Here is a 20300-nt window from a genome sequence, read left to right on the forward strand (position 1 = left end):
TCCTGTAGGCAAAATGAATCGATTTGCAAAGGACATGTTAAGAACCTGTAAAAGACCAATTATAATGTTAAGAGCAATTTTAAACAACTGAGTGAAACCACTCAATTTTCTGGAGCCACCTGACTTCCCTTGTGAAGGCTTTCAAATCAGCTTAAACATAACTTAGGAGTTTAATCTTGCTGATTGCACAGTATTTTAATTAGAAGGAGGACAGGAAGCAACAAACACTTTCTATAGCATTCTCAATCAGATTCAGCCATGCAGAATTCGAACTTTTGAGACTCCAATCCATAAGTTTGTTTGCTTTTGATCTTAACATTACTGTATGATGGGTAGATACAATTTTAATAACATCATTTAGCTATCCTTAGTAGATTCCTTTTGTATGGTCACAGTACACAGTGCAAGTTTTTATAAATACTGATAGATTGCAGCATTAAAGAAAAAAATCTGCAAAATCAAATTATTTTGTTACCCTCGGGACATTAAATTGTTTCTTGAAGTTGCAGGGAATTAAATCATTCACTGGCACAACTACTGCACTGAGTTATTTACTGTAAGAAAGAAATTACGTACTACAGGCTCCTCAGAAGTAAAAGAAATCAATATTAATTGAGCTTAATCATTGCCATTTGCAGAGCTGGTGAGCACAATCCTAGTTTAATTGAATAAGGCCAATATTATCCAGTAAGAATGTAGTATAAAGGGTTCCAGTTCTCTACTTCAGCCTACCCTAACTGATGGCACCCCATCAGATAAGTGAATTCGAAGAATTTGTTTGGGGTTGTTTTTTTTTTTTCCTTTTAATGCTGCAGTACTCAAGATCGTTAAATCAGCATTTCCATGTGATCTGAAGTATTCAATACATATGAGCATTCATTTTGCAAAACTCAATATTAGGTAATAGTTACAGACTAATACAATAACATTCCTCTGCTGTACAAATTAAATCATATTTTAAAGAAATGAGCAGCCTAGGAGTTATATACAAAAGAAACCAGCAAGCATCATTGAAATGAAATGCAAAATGTCACTGCTAGGTCTACTGTCTGAAATACCTTTAAAGTAAAATTAACAAAACCCCTTAGAACATATTTCCAAGTTTACAAGTAATTTCTCAGAAAATCAAATCATGTCAAAAAAAAAAAAATCTATAAAGCAGTGAAAGGCCTATATACATTTTCCTTATGAACCTTGAGATTTCACTCTTTTAAAGGTTGCTAAGTTTCAATATCAGTTTATTTGCAAGACAACTGTTTATCCCAGTAAGCTCACATCTTGGATACATTTCCCCTTGATTACAAATAAAGCACTGCACTTTTTTTTTTTTTTTAAATCAAGGCATATAATCTTATACTATGGTGCCAGGTATGCACAGGTCACATTGTGCTCATATCTCAAACAAGGTTAAGTGCAAACATACAGATTTATTCAGATTTGCAAGCATGCAACCTGTTACTTAACTACATGAACACCACCTCTCCTAAACCAAACTAGTATCTATATGTTTGCTTTCACGAACCTAGAATCTTTCTTTTCAGGACTCTTAAAACAAGCAGTGTCTTTGAATTCTGAAATGACACAAATATCAAGAAAGTCCACATTGTGCAAGAAAGCAGCAGCTATGTTTTTCAACTTGGACTAAAAAAGAAAAGAGAAAAACAAAAACCGTTCACTGAACAGCAGATTAGCAGTAATGTTCCTCATGAATCGATAAGAGTGCCTGATGCTGAATATCTAACAGCAAATGTTGAATTTGGGTTTAATATTTTAAGGGTTTATTGGAGATTAAGCTTCTTGCTGTGCTGGTCTCTTCAAATCCCTGATCTGTTTAACTAAATAGGTCTTCTCATCATTAAATTGTTCATCCTCGGTCCTGTCATTCTGAAACTTGCTGAGGAACTCAATAAGTTTGGTCTGGTTCTTTAGAAGGATGTCTAATATAGGCTGTGTCTTGTTAGGATTGGCTACAAACACCTGCAAGAAAATAAAAGGCATTTAGCAGAATCGTAGGAAACAGAAGGCCAAGTTAAAAAAACCCAACCACAACCAAAAATGAAACCTTGCCAACAAAACAGTGATGATTGTAAATTGAAATTATGTTTCATTTATTCCATATTCAAGTATCTCTACAGCAAAAAAAAATGGAGTAAATGCATGTTTTAAAAAAAAATTAGTCTGCTTTCTTACTAGAATAGAAACTGGACAGCAGTACCAAAGTAAATTCAATTTGTGGGAGGTGACAAACACAGCACTCTCAGCAGAAACCACTAGAGACCCCTCACAGTTACATCATGCAGCAATGCACGGCTTCAGATTATATACAGCATCCTAAAGGTCACTGAAAACGTTTATACTTCAAACTCTATCTCCAAACTCTTAGCTATTTGCCTGTTTGCTGCAAAGCAAGAAGGTATCTGTTACAATGTGCAACCTACAATTTAGGCTTTGAAATTTAAGTAACTTGATTAAAATACTGCTATACTTCACAGATTATGAAGCATGGAAGAGAACACTGGAACTCCAAGACGCTTCACGATTTCATATTAAAACATGCATTCCTCCTTCTCTTACTGCAATTCACCTTTCTTAATTCCAAGCTTTTCTAATAAATAACACTGACAAACTTATGAAAATCCCTAAAAGTCTAAACAATTTTCAAAAGATACAAAGATAGCTAGTTGTAAAGATGGATCATAGTAAAGACTAACGTAAGAACTCTTCTTTATTTAGTGACTTAGTAAACATCAAGATAAACTTCATTTAGGCTCAGCGGAACAGTTTACTTAACAGAAAAACTTCTGGTGGGGTTCTTTTTGTTCTTTATTTTATTCTGGGCTTTTTTAAACATACCTTAAACACATGAAAGGCCTCAAACTGAATGTTACGACTCTTGTCTCGTAGAAGGTTCATCATCAGCTTGAGATTTTCAGGTTTACTGATGTACTTCGTCATAATCGTGAAGTTGTGTCTGTCCAATAATAATTCACCAAGAAGCTAGAAGTGGAAAGCAAGGCCAAATGAAAAAATTACCGACACTGGACATAAGAAACAACTTTTTCATAAGTGCTTGAAAACACACCAGTCTGTAAATACAGCAACAACAGAACTCAAATGCCCAAATTTCTAAGTGTGTTTTACTCTTATTTTGATGACTCAGCTTCTCCTTTTTCTCAACAAGTGAAAAATCACCTTCCCCACCCCTTCTTATGAATTGAAACTGATGAAAAGTCTTTTTCATTCTTTTTTCCCCATGATTTCATTGAAGGGTCACCAGGCACTGGAACAGGCTGCCCAGGGAACTGGTCAAGTCACCATTCCTGAAGGTATTTAAAGATGTATAAGTGTGGTGCTGAGGGACATGATCTTAAGGGTTTTTTCTAACCAAAGCAATCCTATAACTTTCACTTATACAGAAGCTATATATTACCAATAAGAATGTAGTTTTAAAAACCAAACAAAACCAGCCAACAACAAAAAAAAAGTCAGTACTTCAAATGAGAAGTATTTACACTTCTTTTGCTACCTTCTCTGTCCAGAAGGGAGTAAAAATATATTCCCCACAACTACCACCTTTGCTGTGAGTTATGTATTATATTTACATTCACTACATATGACCTACTTGAATTTAAGATTTGTATTGCTCTAGTCACATCATGTGAATATTCATTAAATTATTTAAATGTGTCCAGATTTGTTAAAGGAAAAAATTGACCAAAAACCCCTGCACTTGCATTGAGCTGTTTCTGAACAGGGAGAGAAATGCCTTGGTGTGTGCCAGACACTACATAATGGAAGGACTGGACTAAAAGAAAACCAGCTGATCCCAAAAATCAACATATGAAAAACTTAAATAAGCACTATCCAAGGTGGCTACTGAAGCTTCAATTAAAGTCAACCAGCTTTGAAATTAAAGGAATTATCTAACTTTGCATTTAAGAAGAAAATTACATTGCCCTACCTTAAGTGACTGTCTCTTTGTCACATAATTTTCTGAATGAAGTAACTTCTCATATTCACTGAAGAACTAAACACAGAAAAAAGAGAAGGGTCAGGACCTTTCCAAGCATCATACATGCTCTTCTTCCAAATGATTACAATAAACTGGAGCAGATGCAATTTCATAACAAAAGAGTAAACAAAATCTGAAATCTAAGTAGATTCCTGTAAGTCAGTATTATTTAAACCTTGTAAATACTTTAAACAAATTTGGTGTTCTCTTTTAGGAGCTTTTAATATTTAGACTGCAACGTGGTGGAAATAGTTATCATCTTATTTCTTAAACCATAGTAGTTCCTGGTACTGAATACTGCTTATTAATTTCAGGAGTCCCCAGCAGGTGGATAAGGGCTATCTTGTATTCTGTGGTTTCTATGGGCTAGCACAGATAAAAGAAAAAGACAAGGAAAGGGTTCCCTCTAGCGGAAAAATCAGATCTAGTTTTCAAATAACTAGATTCTGCCACCTTCTCTGTTTTTACACCTTTCTGCATTCAACAATAAGGTCTTGATCTTCACTGATCGGCAGCAATCACTGTAAGTTCAATTGGTTTAATATTGTGTGTAAATGTCCAAAAAGAAAGCTAAACAAGGAAAAAAAATATTGATTTATTCAAATAAGATACAGAGCACTAGGAAATTGAATATTAAAACATATCTGCTCACCCTATCATAATGTTGTTCCAAAAATTCTGCACTTAGCAACTTGTGTCTTGTAAGCAAATCCTGTAAAAGAACACAAAACCAATACAGTCACTAAGATATTTCAATAGTACATATACGTTATCATTCAACACTGAGTACACATAAGGCAGACAATAGAAAAACTTGCTATTTCACTAAATAAAGAAATTTAGGACATGAATGCAGTTACCTGGACATGGCTAAGGATCTTGACACCAGTCAGGAAAGGTCTGCTGTGTTATGTTAAGTCACACAGGTAAACAGCCTGTGGAATCATCACTGCAGAATGCTATTTATGGATCAAGGCTATGCTCTATGCACAGAACTGTATACAACCAAGATTAAGACCCTCTATTTAATACTGATTGATATTATACTTTAAGTCCCATAACTGGTTGTTTTAGGACAACAAAAAAATTTCCCTAACTGTGAGCACCAGGTTCATAACACAATAAAAAGGAGTTTGCTCATTTTAGGAGCTGGAGGCACAAATTTAAAAGCCCCCGAAGTGCACACATATTAAGCTAATGCATGGTAATCTTGCTTTCCAGAATAAAAGTTATCAGGAACACAGTGTGTATATTTCTTTATTTATAAAGAAATGTCTTGCATTCTGAGAAATAAGGAGTTAAGAGTGTCCAACTTACCCATCTGCATCACACCTTTCCTCCCTCCCCCTCACCTCCAGGCTTGTTTTGCTCAAAAATCTAACAATATCTGGGTTCTTTAAGCAGAGAACTACAGAAATAAGAATTCAAATGTTGTACGTAAATTACCTTGAATGTGGCAAATGCATCTGAAGCAATGTCAAATGTTGACATTTCCACGTATCTGAAGAAATCATAGAATTGTTCTGACCACAAGATTATTTTAGCAAGTGGTTCATGCCTGATGCATTCTCTAAGCATTATTCCACAATTTAGAGCAATTTCTGGAGATTCGTACCTATTAAAAAAAACAACACAACAAAACACAATGATTCTTTATAAACACTTTCACAAGTTCACAGTGCAACACCAGATGGCTGATTTATTTTCTGCACTACCAAGTAAATAAAAATGCAAAACACTAGAGGTACTTATTTAAACATTAAACTCCACTTTTAAATACCTCTTGAAAATATTACTGAAATAATTGCCAGTTAAATGCCAAATTACAGCCAATACAAATGTCTTTCGCAAACTGAGAGGCAAGACTAACCAAAAATATTTCCTTCACACTCAAAATTAGTTTTCTTTTTTCATACCAGTGGGATTTCAAGACATCTGGAAAGCAGTAACAGATTTCTGTCTTGAAAGCTGTTTGCTTCAACATGACAGCAATCCACATAAAACTATATACCACTTATATACCACTATATAAGCATGAAGGGTTACCAATACTGAGCAAAAATTCATGTCTCCTCTTTAATGAAACCATTTTTCAGCATCACTGGCACCTCCATGCTACGTGGGCTTCAAGCTTGAAAACTGGCAACTGTCCTCTGACTGTAAAGACAATATTAAACATCATCTCCGCACCCAAGTCTTCATCACCCCTAGTAAGGAGGTGCAGATACTTAGCAAGAGGCCCCTGGAACATGTTCATCTCTGATTTGATGGAAGCAATGAAGCCATCCCTGATGGCTTCATTTAGAAATTGTTACTACACTTCCTTGGCAAGCTTTCTTGCTGAAATACTAGTGGGTTCTCTCAGTTGATTTTAGCAGATATCAACAGCAGCTGCCAAACTCTCACAACAGTGTGTTTCAGACACTTTTGACAGAAATGCACCTTTCTACTTGCTACTAGGTCTTCGTTTTCCCAAGCAAGCCAACAGTTGGAACCTGAACAAAGATGGGACTTTCCAAACCATTTCAGCATGTTGCAATCTAGCTATCCCACCCTACAGAAAAGTTGGGTCTGCTGCCACCTACCTGGCTCTGGAGCAGTCAAAGCCTCTTACATACCTTCTGGCCTCCTACCTAAAGAATCTTTTTTCCTATACCATTGGCAGCTAACTTAGATTCACTAGAATAATTCAACAGCAAAGTATCATTGTGCACACTAAGCGCTAACTATATTACCATATACAACATTTTGTTATTAATTTCCCTGTTAAATCCTGCAATACTTTCCCATTTAACCTGTCATGGAGATTTGAAATGTACTGAACTTTTGGAACTCATGCCATACATAAATTTGACTCAGTTGAATACCAGATGTAACATTTAAGTCACTAAAGCTAACTAAATGCCCACTTCAAACATCCTGATTTATGAATATGTGGTTCAACGATCCCTGTCAGAATAATGTTCTCTGAAGAGTGACAAACAGACTAAAAACAAGGACGAATGTGTTACAGCCCTCATTCAGTCACATATCAAAGACAGCATGCTGAGAAAGTAGTCTCATCTCTCTGCACCTCAAATGTCTTTGCCTTCTTTTGCAACTCATTTTTAAGAAGTACTGAATCAATATTTTCTTTCGTTATGCCACAATTAGTATATTCATTTTGTCCCTCTAATATTTAAATCTGACTTCCTCCCAAAATCAGGGCTGTAATGCAGGGGGAAAAAAACCCACACAGCCAACAGAGCACTTCTGGCAGACAAGTGTTCATCTTACAGTCATGAATTGAAGCAAATATTCCATACTGCTTCTAGTGCTAAGCCTTTGGAGCTAGCAGGAAAATAGAAGATGTAAACCTCCTGCTTTCTCTACAGAGGTTTCTTATATGATCCACTTTCCAGTGGCCTACACAGTGGCCGAGACTAGGTAAATGTAGAGACATTACAATAAAACAGATGAAATTAATTCAGCATATGTGTCACGCTGGTAAGTCAACATCTCTAATGACTAACTATGAACTAGGAGAAGAGAAAAGGAAAAAAAAAAGCTTCCTGTTTAAATATTTAAAATTATATTTGATTGTCCTCATATCTCAACGCTACCATAACACAGGCAAGTATCTTGCTGGGAAGCAGAACCTTTTCATACCCAATCCCAGTAGGTGGAGAAAGTACTGATCAATTGCAGTAAGCTTACTCAGCACCTTCAACACAAACTATAAAACTAGTATTTGAAATAGCTGAATTTTTAAATGATTAATTTTTAAATTAACTTCTCTACCCCAAAATAACACAGCAGAATTGCAATTTTCAGGACTTTCTTAGTAAATTATATCAGAAACATGAGCAATTATTTTTAATTAGAGAGAGCACATTCTCAGGTTTTTTTTAAATCTTATTTTAACATGAAAATGTTAACACCACCTTTCTGCTTTCCTGTTTGAGGTTCACAGCTCTACATGTGCAAATGCCTATTTGAGATGGCATGATTTTCCAATATCCAGCACAACAGACAATACAAGAATAGAGGAAAAAAACAGTCATCTGGCATGCACCATATGCCCCAAATCATTCCTTTGTTTGGTCAGGTTTGAGTTAGTGCATTTGTGTCACTACAGAAATATAAATGCCTATGAATAAGAAGTCTAAGAACTGGGGGTAAGATGGAAAACTGGAAATTACAATGGTTAAAGAAAAAAAACAGCCTTTAACTCCTGATGAAGGAGTTAAGTCCAGCATAAAATAGCTATTTAAACAGGATCAAACAGTATTTTGAAAGGAAAATGTGTGCCCTACCTCCGTAATGATATTTATAGTTACTAACAGTTCTCAATTTTCAGTCACATTTCATGCAAAAGTGTATTTTTGGCAGTTTATTACTCAAATTTTCCTTTACTTAGGGGAATTACAGGCCCCAAGACAAACAAAATGAACAACTTCTTACTTAATGTAAAAGCCTATTTATGCTTCACAGTGTACATACCCTTTTAATAGCATGAATAATATATTCTGTTGGGTGCAGATGTATTCAACCGTGGGAGTTCTTGTACCAATTTGCCTTCTGAGAATGTTGTTGAAAATTTGCGCGACATCTTTTTTGCCCTGTCAAAAACATCAGCAGTTAAACACACAATATTCAAGTCCACTAGGCAAGTAACAATTAAGCATCATCTTCTCAGGCATTCCTACCATCTGAGTACTGCAGTTCAGTCAGCCTCTGTACTCTGACCTTTAACAGAGCAAGTACTCCGATTCTTTATACCCACCTGAAAACACTCCAAAGCATTCAGAGCACTACATCATGTTGCAGCCAGGTCACAGGTAATTTACATTAAGAAATAAAGCCAGGTGATGTTTCAATAGATATTTCTATGTAGCATCAATCTCCTAGGCTTGTTTTATACTTGCTTTTGCTAATAACATACCAATTTTTAACTGTGTTCTTGCCCGAAAGTGGGGTTTTTCAATATTCCATTATCCTCTCCCTTGCCTAGGAACATGTTGTGCCACCAGGCAGAGTGTGCAGAGCATTTCTGACTGTAGTCTTAACATCAAACTTAAAACTGTACCTTATGGAAGTAAAACAAATAAATAAAAACTACAAAGTGAAGTCATCCACTGACTCAAAGTGCGAGTCTTGCATTTTTCAAATAAGTACAAATAAGACGAGGATGCTGGAATTCAGCACAGATTAAACACAAGACAATGCCCAAGGATTGCACCACACAGGAAAAAATGACCTGGAAATGTACTCTTGGTTGAATATATATCCAGTTCCTATTTATTTCTTATGTCAGACTATAACTAAATGTGACAAACTGGCACGGACATCTAACAAAAAGCTGATTATGAATATAAGCCCTTTGCACTGTCATTCATATTCACCATTTAAAAGCCAGATTTCTGCAACTAACCTTCCATTTTGGATTGCCATAAAGACAATTTCATTCCTGTGTGTTGCCAGATTTGATCCAGAAAAAGCCTATGCAAACTTATACTAATTCTGGACTTGCAAATACAGGCCCATTAAGCAACTCCACTTGAAGGTTCCTGAATGCTATATAAAAAAATAGATAATAATATTTCTTGCCCATCTCCAGTTGTACTACAGATGCTCTGAGGAACACCAGCAAGCTTTTGAGCAAAATGCAAGGCATATTTAATTAAGGATTTTTAAAGCAACAGCAATTATTCAAAGCTTAAGTTTTTTAATCAATGTCAGGATTGAATAAGAAAAAAAACAATGTTTATAAAAATGTAGGAGGACTGAAGTTTTACAAGTGGCATGTTTGTGAATTGCCATGGATGGCTTTGTTACAGTGTTGTTTGCAGGATATAAAAGTTTGTTTGTGAATACTTGTTTTCTCAATTACAATTCCATTGAAAGGCAGCCCAAAGTAACACCAGAATTCTTTGTTCTGAAATGAGTAGAGCAGTGTTTCCAGAAATTGCTTTACTCAAACTCCACATAATACAGTCATCAACTCTCATTCACTAACATTGCCAGTTTTGCTCTGGATCTCACAACTTGCTTTGGATTCCCCAGCAAGAACAGCATTTCCTTATTATGCACAGAATTGAACAGACAGTGGTACACAGTTATACCAAAGCTAGTTATTGTTGGAAGAACGTATTACAAAGTGATCTCATGGCCTAACAAGGGCAAACAGACACTGAACCTTGTGCCAATAGTCACGACTGCAAGAGGTAAGAGGGAGACTGTGCTAGTGTTGTTTTCTGAACAGAAGGATCCAGGCTCCCTTGTGCAAAAGGCCTTTTTGTTTTTTTTGGTTGGTTTTTGTGTTTTGTTTTGTTTTTTTTAAATTAAAAACAAGAACAAAAAACAGTTCCACAAAGGATACCACCTCTCCTACAGACACACTAGCATGAATCAGCATGGAGATAACTGGTCAGGTTCTAAGACTGGTAAGTACATGGTTGTGTTGAGTTGACAGCTTTACTTGGAAAACAATCTTCCTGTTAAGGAAATAATTTTAAACAGACCTTTACATACAGCAAGGTCTGGACAAACAAGACAGTTTCTTAATTAAAACACTACATACTTCTGGTTTCTACTTTGTACTTTTCTGGGTTTTTTTCACCATACTGTTCAGATTCAAATAAATATGAGACAGCTTAAAGAGTCACGAGTGAACAGCCCCTGCCTATTAATTAGCTCACTACTCCTGCTCTACAAGGAAACCTCCAAGTATGAGAGTGAAGTTCTTGACACACAAAAAAATTATGCTTACTTCATTGCTGAATGACCTCAGGCTGCACTGGGGCACCAGAAGGAATAAATTCTAGACCTAATCTTCAAGTTTAAGAGCCAACAGGAAATCAAGTTCATATCTTCATCAGTAATGGAGAAGTAATTTCCAATGCAGTAAACCCCCAGCCACAGGGGTCTGCGATATCAAAGGCAGCATCTGATTGACCTTGTAACAGCTGGGAAGCTACTGCAGATTAGGAGCACAGGTATGTTGACATTAATCCTAGGTAACAACAATAGCTGGACAATCCGCCAGATCCTATCCTTAAAAAGCAGACCTGGTCCAGACTAGAAAGCAGCATGAATGACCTGTTCTCTCTCCAGGGGGAACCGTTATACCCTTGTGTAACAAGGCAGAAGCAAGTCCACAAGCAGGAAACTACCTGCAATCTTTTCAGGTCCCCTTAGAGTAAAATGAATAGTTGTCCTTAATGAGAGTAAGCCTGTACAAATTGTTATCATTCTTCATTACCAGGAGATAATGAAGATTTCCTCCACTAATAACCGGGCTGAGTAAACACCAAGCTGATAAGAATCTAGAGGTCAGCAGAATCCAGATGACGTTTCACCGTTTCCTTTCTTCTGCAATTAAAGGCCATTTCTTTTCAGCATTCCCTCCCAGCTTTCCCAGGTCTCCTTGCTTATTTAACAACTTGAATGTTTTATGTTTAGTATAAACAGTTGTGGGGGTAGGGGAAAAAAAATACCACCAGAATGGCAATTAAACACAAATCAGAGGGAGCTATGGGTGGGGTGCAGAGGAGAGAAGAAAGAACAGGGAAGAAAGCCATTGTTTTTGGAATGTCACACTACAATAGGACTTTAAACTGTTGTTCTAGCAACATCAACAACTTGTTTATGAACAGTATCATTTTTAGGCAACCTTAGATGGGATGGTCTTTATGGTCAAGGCTGTGGAGTGAGATACACAGATTTTTGGCTCCTTTCCTAGACAACTAAATGGTTCTTGCAGGACCTCAGGGAAAAGAGGAGAACCCAATTACAACTAAATAGGGTGATTTTTCACTATGGCACTGGGAAGCTAAATTATTCTATATGATGTGGTGACAAATGCCAGATAGAGATTTGTATAGAGGCATGTGTGAATACCAATTAAGTACTGCTACTTTAAAGTAATCAACAAAACTTGAATTTGTTCTTTTTTTTAATAAACAGAAAAAAGATGAGGAAAAAAGGTTGCACCACTTGTTTCTGAAGAGAGAGAAATACTGATCTGTTAGTTTTTCATAGCAGCCTTACCTTAAGCATTTTAAAGTAATTTAATATAATCAGGTGAGAATATAGACTTATCTTGTAGTATTATATTTACTATGGTATTACAAACTGATTAACCCTTCTGTGTATACAGCAATTAAGAATTATTACATAACTTTAACAGAACTGTAACATCAGGATTACAGATTTATCTACTCCAATTTTGTGTAGTTTATGTGACTAAATTAATGGATTTCATGTTCTGTATGATCTCAGTTTTCTAGGTAGTTTGGAGTTTTTGTTCCAGCCTGAAAAAAAAGCTGAAGATAAGAAGTTGTCTTAACCAACTGAGGTTAACAAACTCAGACGTATTTATTTTAACATACACAATATAAGTAATGCCAAACTTATTCTCTTACCTCAAAATCAATTAGCTGCAAGTCAGCTACTAGGGTACTAAGAAGACCACTGTTGTATAGCTCTTGAGCAAGCTGTGCCACAGCTTCTGTCTGTGGCTCTTTTTCATTTGTGCCATACAAGATTTCTTTCATGGCAACAAGGTTTTTTGAGACCTCCTCAGTGGCCTAAAGAAAATGGGAAAATAATACAGTTAGAGTACAATGTCATTTGTCTTTGTAACTGTGCACTCTATTATTCTTGTATTCTGTAAACTTCTATTAAGGGGAAAAAATAATCAGGAAATGACAACTTGTTAAAAAACAATGGATAATCTTTCTGCAAATAAGACTGTTATATGTTATTTAAAAAAAAAAAGCAGAGGCAAAGACACATGCAAATTTTTTGACCAGTTACCAAAAGTAAAAAAGTCTCTTGCTTTTTATTGCCTTTAAACTTCCCATTCAAAAATCCCTGAAAGAACAGCAGTGGGATAATAAGGACCTGAAAAAATTCCATTCTATAAAACAGGTACACACAGGATGAAATTGGAAAACATGACAGGGAGACACCTGCCTGTTTCTAGCAAACTGCTCAGAGAGAGCAAATGCACCCCTCCCACGGATTTTGCACTCATGAGGTTTTCTCAAATACAAGGCTCCCATCCCAGTCAGTGGGGACAAAATTTTTCTTTTCCAACTAACAATTCCTTGAAGAGAACCTCCTTTATTAGCTCAGTATACAAAAGAAACTGACAACTAGACCCAGAAAGAGGTGCACTCAAAAAAATACAGCAATACAGTTAAAACTCTCAAGTGCTTCTTATTTGAAGTCCATCTTAAGAAAGACAGAGGTCTGACCTCTTGCCAAGGGAAGCCAGAGCAAGGAATTCCTATGCTGTTGTGATGTGCTGAAGCAACATTTAGCAGTAGAAGCAGAGTTATCTGATTCACTTCTGACTCTTAGAACACAGCACCTGGGAGAAAAAAAGAACAACTACTCCTTTCAATATATATGTTTATGTAGCTTGGGGACCAAATGCTGAAAAATATCATCACAAATAACTGGTTTCATTATATTGTATTAGTTCTTCACATGCCTAACAAGTGTGAATGGAGTGTAAGTGAACTAATTTTTAGTAATTAGATGAGCCTGCCAACAAACTATGGACACACTTTCATGTGAAGTATTTATGATTGGTAGCACAAGTAAAATTAAGTAAAAAAATGATCACTTTTTGGTTACTGCCTGTCTTTTAAGGGGTATGTAAAAAGACTTCTCATTTGTGCATTTAGAGAGGCTTAATACCAGCATGACCCAAGTCAAAGTCAAAGCCATTTCAGCTTTGCTAGGTATGCAAGTAAAGATTCCATGACATTTAAGGAGGCTCCACAGAATTTTTAGCTCCTCCAAATCTTTCCATTATCTGCTGCTTCCCTCCCCTTACTAACTGCCGGCTCCTAGTCCCAGTTGTCTCCTCCTTAATTGAAATTCCAAAGGATTTTCTGTGCACTGTTAGCAAGACATCAAGAAGCAGGTGCTTGATAAGACTGCTCAGATTCATGACAGCTTCTGAAGACAAAACGAGAAAGCCAGCTCACCAGATAGTAGTAGTATTACACCACACAACTGCTCTATTTCTTCAAAGTTCAGAAGAAATATCTCTTTACTAGGAAAAGAACAGGAACATCTGTCAAATGTAGAGATCTGAAGAACTACCTTTGAAGCATGGATACCAAGAAAAGAGGAAGGAGCAATAGAAATTCTACTGCAGTTTGTCCCTGCACACTAATTTTGAAAGCAAGATGAAAGAGGAAGAAAGGCAGACATTCAAGAAGCTACCTATTTTAAGTAAGATGTTGGCAATACTGAGGGGGTATGTCTGAAATTAAGAAAAATGCCAGTGGAGAATTTTTCATACCAAAACCTCAGAGAACAAAATAATCTTCCCAAAATGTTAATAGTCATAACTGAAGGCACCCTCCCTCACCACCACCCCAAGAAAGATGATAGTAATGGAAAAGCTTACGAAGCAGACAGAAAAAAAAAAATACAGTGTTTCCAAATACTGAGTGGGGTGGGTTTTTTTGTTGTTTGGTTGGCTTTTTTTCCTTAAAAAAGCCTTCCGGCCTAGCATGAACATAAAACTCAGTAACTTCAAGAAGAGACACCAGCACTTATATTTATTTCTCATGCTGTTCACAACTGTCAAGAACATCAGAATGTGCCTCACTTGAACTGGAATGAAACAGAGCTTTAGTGGGAAGTAATGGTTAGAGACAGATAAATACAGAACAGCTTACATTGCAAGGTACCTCAGAGGGTCATCGGGGTCCAACCACCTCCTCAAGGAGGGTCAGCCCCAAAGTCCTACCAGACCAATGGTCAGCCATGCTCTGAACAGCTTTATAGATGGGCACTCTACAACCTCACCCAGAATTCACTATTTCCTTAAATGCTAAGCAGAACAAACATCAAATACTTCATTTAGACTTGTACAGCTCAAGTATTTACATTTGCCTTTACTTCAAGAATCAGTAGAAAAAGATAAAGGACACGTGATGAGTCCTTAAGTATTTCAGGTGAGCTGAGCAGGCTGTGGGTCTATGGCTATGGATTCTATCACATCAATACTCAATCACATAAACTGCACTATTAATGAAAGCATCTATCACAAAGGTAAACTAGCTATAATTTTGAGCCTGTATGTGGTGGATCTTTTCACTAGTCTAGAGCAGTATCTATCATAAGTAACAAACACCATTTTGCTAATTAACTCTATTTAAATTTATTAGATTTCAAACACTTACAAAGCCATACAATTCTCTAGATGTATTATTATCTACAGCAGTACCACTAGTTTATTTTAAAGGCCCAAAATGATAGCATTATTTTTCTGCAGACATCTAGCATTAACAAGCTAAGTTCAATTAGAAGAGAGGCTTATCTTCTCACCCATTACTTCCAGAAGAAGCCCCATCTGTACCTTTGGAGTAACAGCCCCATGCAGCAGGAAAGGCAAATTACTTAACCTTTAGTCTTCTTCCAACCACTAATTAATTGCACACACATGCATAACAAATTTTAAATGTTACTGCTTTGTAAATGACAGTGTTAACTCACTGAATGAAATCTGAGCTATGTCTGTGGCAACATGACATGTTACACTCAGACAGCTGAATCAAAATAGCATATTGCACTATCCCATAAATGCAGCAGACTGTCTCTCATACAGAGCTGGGAACTTAATGAAGACAGACCGACCATGCCTGCGATAGTCAACCCGCATGGGTTAACAACATGGCTGAAATAATTATCCAAAAGCCAAAACCAGAGCTGTTAGGAGCAGGTTAACCCAAGGTCAGAGGGTAGGGAAGAACAAGTTTATTACATGAGTAAATATTTACCTTCACAACAGTAAACACGTGCCACAAACCAAGTGAACTGGCAGCATAAAAATAAACGCTGATGCCAGCCAAAGAGGAGGAAGGGATACGAGTGAGAGACTGACTAATGGGCTAGATCAAGGGTAGGTCCGGTTTTTACAGTTTTCCTTCCCCTTCCCTTCAGCCTCTTTCTGAAAAGACACAAGTAATGAAAACTAACAGCATATGTGATTAATACATTCTCAATTAACTACCATCGCCATTTCAAGTTTCCCTTCCAAAATACTAGGAGACAGCAAGCCATCCCCCTCCTCTATCCTAAAGGAAATGCTGCAGCCAACACACCCCTGGTGCTGCAGTGACACCCCGGGCAGCTTTCACAGCCACTTCAGAGCTCACTTCCTAAGCACATACCACAGACCCCAACAAAGTTTCCAAATGACCTGGAGAAGAACCTGGTTATTTTTTTCTCCAGTATTCATAGAGCTCAAAAAAAGGTAGATGAACATGCAACTAGAATTCACTTTTTGAATTTCAGATTTTAATTTATAAAATAAATTTTCCAGCATTATAGGACAGAATGTTTCATAATTGAACAAGACACCTCATGACCACTACTGTTCTACATCTTCTGTTTTGAAGAATGTCTGCCATTTTGGTTATAAACAACATACAGGAACACGCACTGTCCAAGCTTTAAGAATCTCTTTTACCTCCTTTGCTTTTCCTTCCTCTCACAAAACAAAGAAGGTTTTAAATTTCAATCTAAATACTGAAAAAACCTGAAGTATTCTGTTCAAGCATAATTTGGAAATTAATTTGGGTTAATCTGGATAATTTAGATGGAAAATTATTTGTCTCATTTTCTTAGAAATCTGTATTTGCAAATGTTTTGGCAAACTGTCAACAAGCTTCCTCTTCATAGTAGCAAACTAAATATTTCATAACAGCATTGTGCTGCCACTGTGCAGTGGGAACTGTGGGGAAATATATATAAAAAATAAACCCACCGTGTTACTGCAGTAGACATTTACTCGTTTGTCTCTGGAACCTCCAATTAAATTTTAAAAAACTCACTTCACTTCAACATGTGCCAAACTTTTTTTTTAGTCCAATCTACATACATATTTCAAATTCCGTATGTTTGTGATTAAAGAAAATACGCAACTCTGCGTACTTAACAAAAAAGTAGTGCAGGGTAAGTAAGTATTGTCTGTACCCAAAGGAATGACTTTACCACAAATAGTAAACCAACACTGAGTATGTACCATGCCTTGGAAGTTCATTGCTGTTATATGACAGGCTACAAAACACACCCCCAGATGAAACAGCAACAAAAAAACAGAAATCATTGAGAGAGAAAGATTTCATACAAGTCTAATCACTAATAAAATGGAATGATAAAAAACCCTGCCATTCTTCCCCTTTTTCCTAAAGGGTCATAATTTTTGTGCTTTACATCTAGTGAGTTTTTCTGTATTTCTTCCACTACTAGCCACAGAACTCATCCTATCAGCAGCACAGCATTCTTCACCAAAGGAGGCTGGGAAGATATATCGCAGGAAGGACCATAGTAATGAAAGCAGCAGTGAAAGATAAAAAAATGCCTAAATACTGAGATAAGGGCATGTAGAATTTTTTCTTCTTTTTAAATAATGGCTACTGTTCAGACTCATGACATCTTTTAACTTCAAAGCTCCTCCTGTCATTTCTATAGACTGGACAGGAAGAGGGCACAAATTTAGGGTGTTTAATCACCCTCAGTGATGTGATGCCCGGTCCATAAGATATTGAAGAACTTCTACCAAACCAGCAAACAACCCGAGAGCCTGAGATAAACTGCTACAACCACAGTCACCTGCATGGAAGTCCTGGCTTGCCAATGACAACTATTTCCTGAAGAATATCCATAAGGAGATGTGGATACCGGTGTCGTGAATGTTGAAATTCATCCACTAGTCTTCGTAACTAACGAGGATGACAAAGGCCAGCACTAACATACCCAGCCCAGTCTTGTGAAGGTCAGTATTTAATTCTCCTCACATTTAACCTAGTGAACATGGGCTGCCCTCTTTTCTCCTTCAAGCAGAATGTGCTGCTTTCTATACAACTCAGGATAAACTCCACAGGCTTAGCATATTGTTTCTTGACAGAGCAGCAGACTCACATAAATGAGGTCTTTAAAGAACATGGAGGTAGAGGATTAAAGGCCAGCAAGAAGCACATGGTACATAATAATCTTCAGCTGCAGCATCAGGAACACAGGCATGTGATACAGTGCACAGCTATGCACAAAGGAATGAAGCTGGCCTGTTCCCCATTAGAGGTCTAAGCAAAAAGAAAAAGATGACACGAAAGAGCACAGACTTTAAGATCAAGCCACATCTCCAGGAATTAATAATGAGGCTGAGATGAAGGAGGGAGAGCTATGTCTCATCACAGACTCTTCAGAACGCACCTACCCCATCTCTCCTGACAGATGTCTTTATTAAAGAAAAAAAAAAAAGCAGCAGCAAATCAAAATCCTTCCAGCCTCCACACAGGCCTGCAAAACAATAGCTCAAACAAGAGAAAAAAAAACATTAGGGAAAAACACTATGGTACACTGCAAGAGACTTGGAACATACCAGGTACTGGGGCAGAAGATGATAATTTTGAAGAGCATCAGGATCAAATTTGCAATTCAGTTAAGACCCAAATTCTCCTGCACTTCAAGTAGCAGTGCCAAATCTAAGTGAACCTGGACGTAAAGAAACTGGCCACATTCTGCTTTAAAATGCTGATGAAAATGAAAAAGATTGTGACTAACTCCTATATGTGACTCTGCAAAGATGCCAAGAATGGCACAGAACACTTAAAACAATGTCAGGAGGGAATAAAAGACAGGTCTCACAGCCTGCCTCAAAAGCTGGTAGATGGGGGAGGGAGATATTTTGGTCACTTTTATTTTTTGTTTGATTTTGGGTTTGTTTTTTTAAAAATAAGTATTGTAACCTATGCCCTTGTGCTGAGTTTATAAGGAAAAACTGGATCTAAAGAGTAAATCCTCCTGCCATACAAGTCACTAGGTGGGGTGCAGCTGCACACAGGCTGAACCTGAAGGCAACTTTTCAGCAAAGCCCTCGAGACTACTAGTAAATGACTGTAACAAGGTACAGATCCTGAAAGATAGGTTAGATCTTGAATTAGCAAACCATCCCATCTAAAGGAAACTGCACTAGCACAGGGACTTTTCACTTAAGGAAAGGCAAGGACAGGTGAAAATATATCCTCTACTGACATCTACGGAGACAAGTGCTTCCATTTCAGTAATAGCCACACTCCTCTGTAAACATTTGCACGGACAAGCACAGACAGAAAAATTACTGCACAGTAGTAAAGCCACTGTTGTGGACACAAGTACTAGAACACTGCATGGCTGTGAGCTGCTTATTAAAGAATGCAACATCCTACAGTTCCAAGCCAAATTACATTAGGTATCATATCAGCTGCCAGTGGCATAAAAACACTAAGCCAATAAATACAAAAACCTCTTGTTTAAAAGTACATGGTACACAATACCTTGCCCTTTGTCAGCGTATAAAAGCTAAAATTAATTCCTAATTGATTTAGCTTCAACTGTTGTAAATTTCTTTTTTTTTTTTCCCTTTCCATTACTGTTTAGCAACTGGAAATTCCCAAATGTACCTTTTCTGCCTTTTTGTCAGAGATATCTTGCTTTTCTAGAACTGCCATGCTCTCCTTCAGGTTCTTCACTATGTCTGCAGGAGACTTATGGGACTTGCCAAAGGGGAATGGCATGATTGCAAGCCACAGGGTCTTCCTTCTACAGCTCCTGCTTCACCTGGAAATGGAGAAGGAAAAAACCATGTCAGAAATGGAAACATGAAGTCAGTCTAATAATACATAAGAAGAGAGTGTAGCAAAGGTATTTCTATGTAGAATAACCATCCCTGACAGCTTGCCACAACAAACGTAAATGCTTCTGTTTGCGATTCTTTTGAAATACAAGATTCAGAATTCAAGAACTCACATTAAGATCGCAATCTCATGCTACAGGAACAAATGAAAAATTACATTAATTATATCCAAAGTTACATACTGTACAAATGCCACACATAGACAAGACTAACTAGGATAAATCATTCCAATTAATGCTATCAAGCAAAATGTCACCTTATACTAGGTCTTTTTCACACAAGTCATCATGTCTCAGTCACTCTGCAATGGCTGTCCAGGTACATCTTTTACCCATATTCATTCCATAACAAATGCACAGTAGACCTCAAAGCCTGTGCCTTAGTGCAGGAACCATGAGCATGATGAGGCTACAGACACCAGCTTATTCCTGTGCCAAAGCACTTGTCTCTCTTGGCTTTTTCATATCAATAAACACTACTGTAACTTCATACTTAAACAGTCTCACCCCACACATTTAATGGGAAACAAAATATGTCACTAATAACAGGGACATAAATAAAGCAGTTTGGAATATTAACACCTGATATGCATCTTTCCAA

General features: G+C 37.0%; 1 protein-coding gene across 1 annotated transcript; it reads right to left on the minus strand.

The window, feature by feature from the left end:
• Window positions 1–1206: 1206 nt before the first annotated feature.
• CAB39 (calcium binding protein 39) lies at window positions 1207–19627 on the minus strand. The gene is made up of 8 exons (XM_010005074.1): window positions 19468–19627; window positions 12418–12582; window positions 8495–8613; window positions 5459–5627; window positions 4665–4724; window positions 3962–4027; window positions 2854–2997; window positions 1207–1977 (listed from the first exon to the last, which is right to left on the minus strand). Exons 1-8 carry the CDS (start codon window positions 19579–19581, stop codon window positions 1789–1791), a joined length of 1026 nt encoding a protein of 341 aa, XP_010003376.1. The 5' UTR covers window positions 19582–19627; the 3' UTR covers window positions 1207–1788.
• Window positions 19628–20300: the final 673 nt, after the last annotated feature.

Source organism: Chaetura pelagica, unplaced genomic scaffold, assembly GCF_000747805.2.
Source record: "Chaetura pelagica isolate M959 unplaced genomic scaffold, ChaPel_1.0 scaffold219, whole genome shotgun sequence".
Taxonomy (NCBI): domain Eukaryota; kingdom Metazoa; phylum Chordata; class Aves; order Apodiformes; family Apodidae; genus Chaetura; species Chaetura pelagica.

What these genes read in the sequence shown, in the direction of transcription:
- CAB39 (XM_010005074.1), bottom strand. Translation starts at nt 19,581, where the DNA reads ATGCCATTCCCCTTTGGCAAGTCCCATAAGTCTCCTGCAGACATAGTG. An exon ending in CTGACAAAAAGGCAGAAAAG is followed by an intron (nt 12,583 to 19,467) that starts GTACATTTGGGA and finishes CATTTTCTTTAG; the next exon opens with GCCACTGAGGAGGTCTCAAA. An exon ending in AGGCCTTTCATGTGTTTAAG is followed by an intron (nt 1,978 to 2,853) that starts GTATGTTTAAAA and finishes ATTTTCTTGCAG; the next exon opens with GTGTTTGTAGCCAATCCTAA.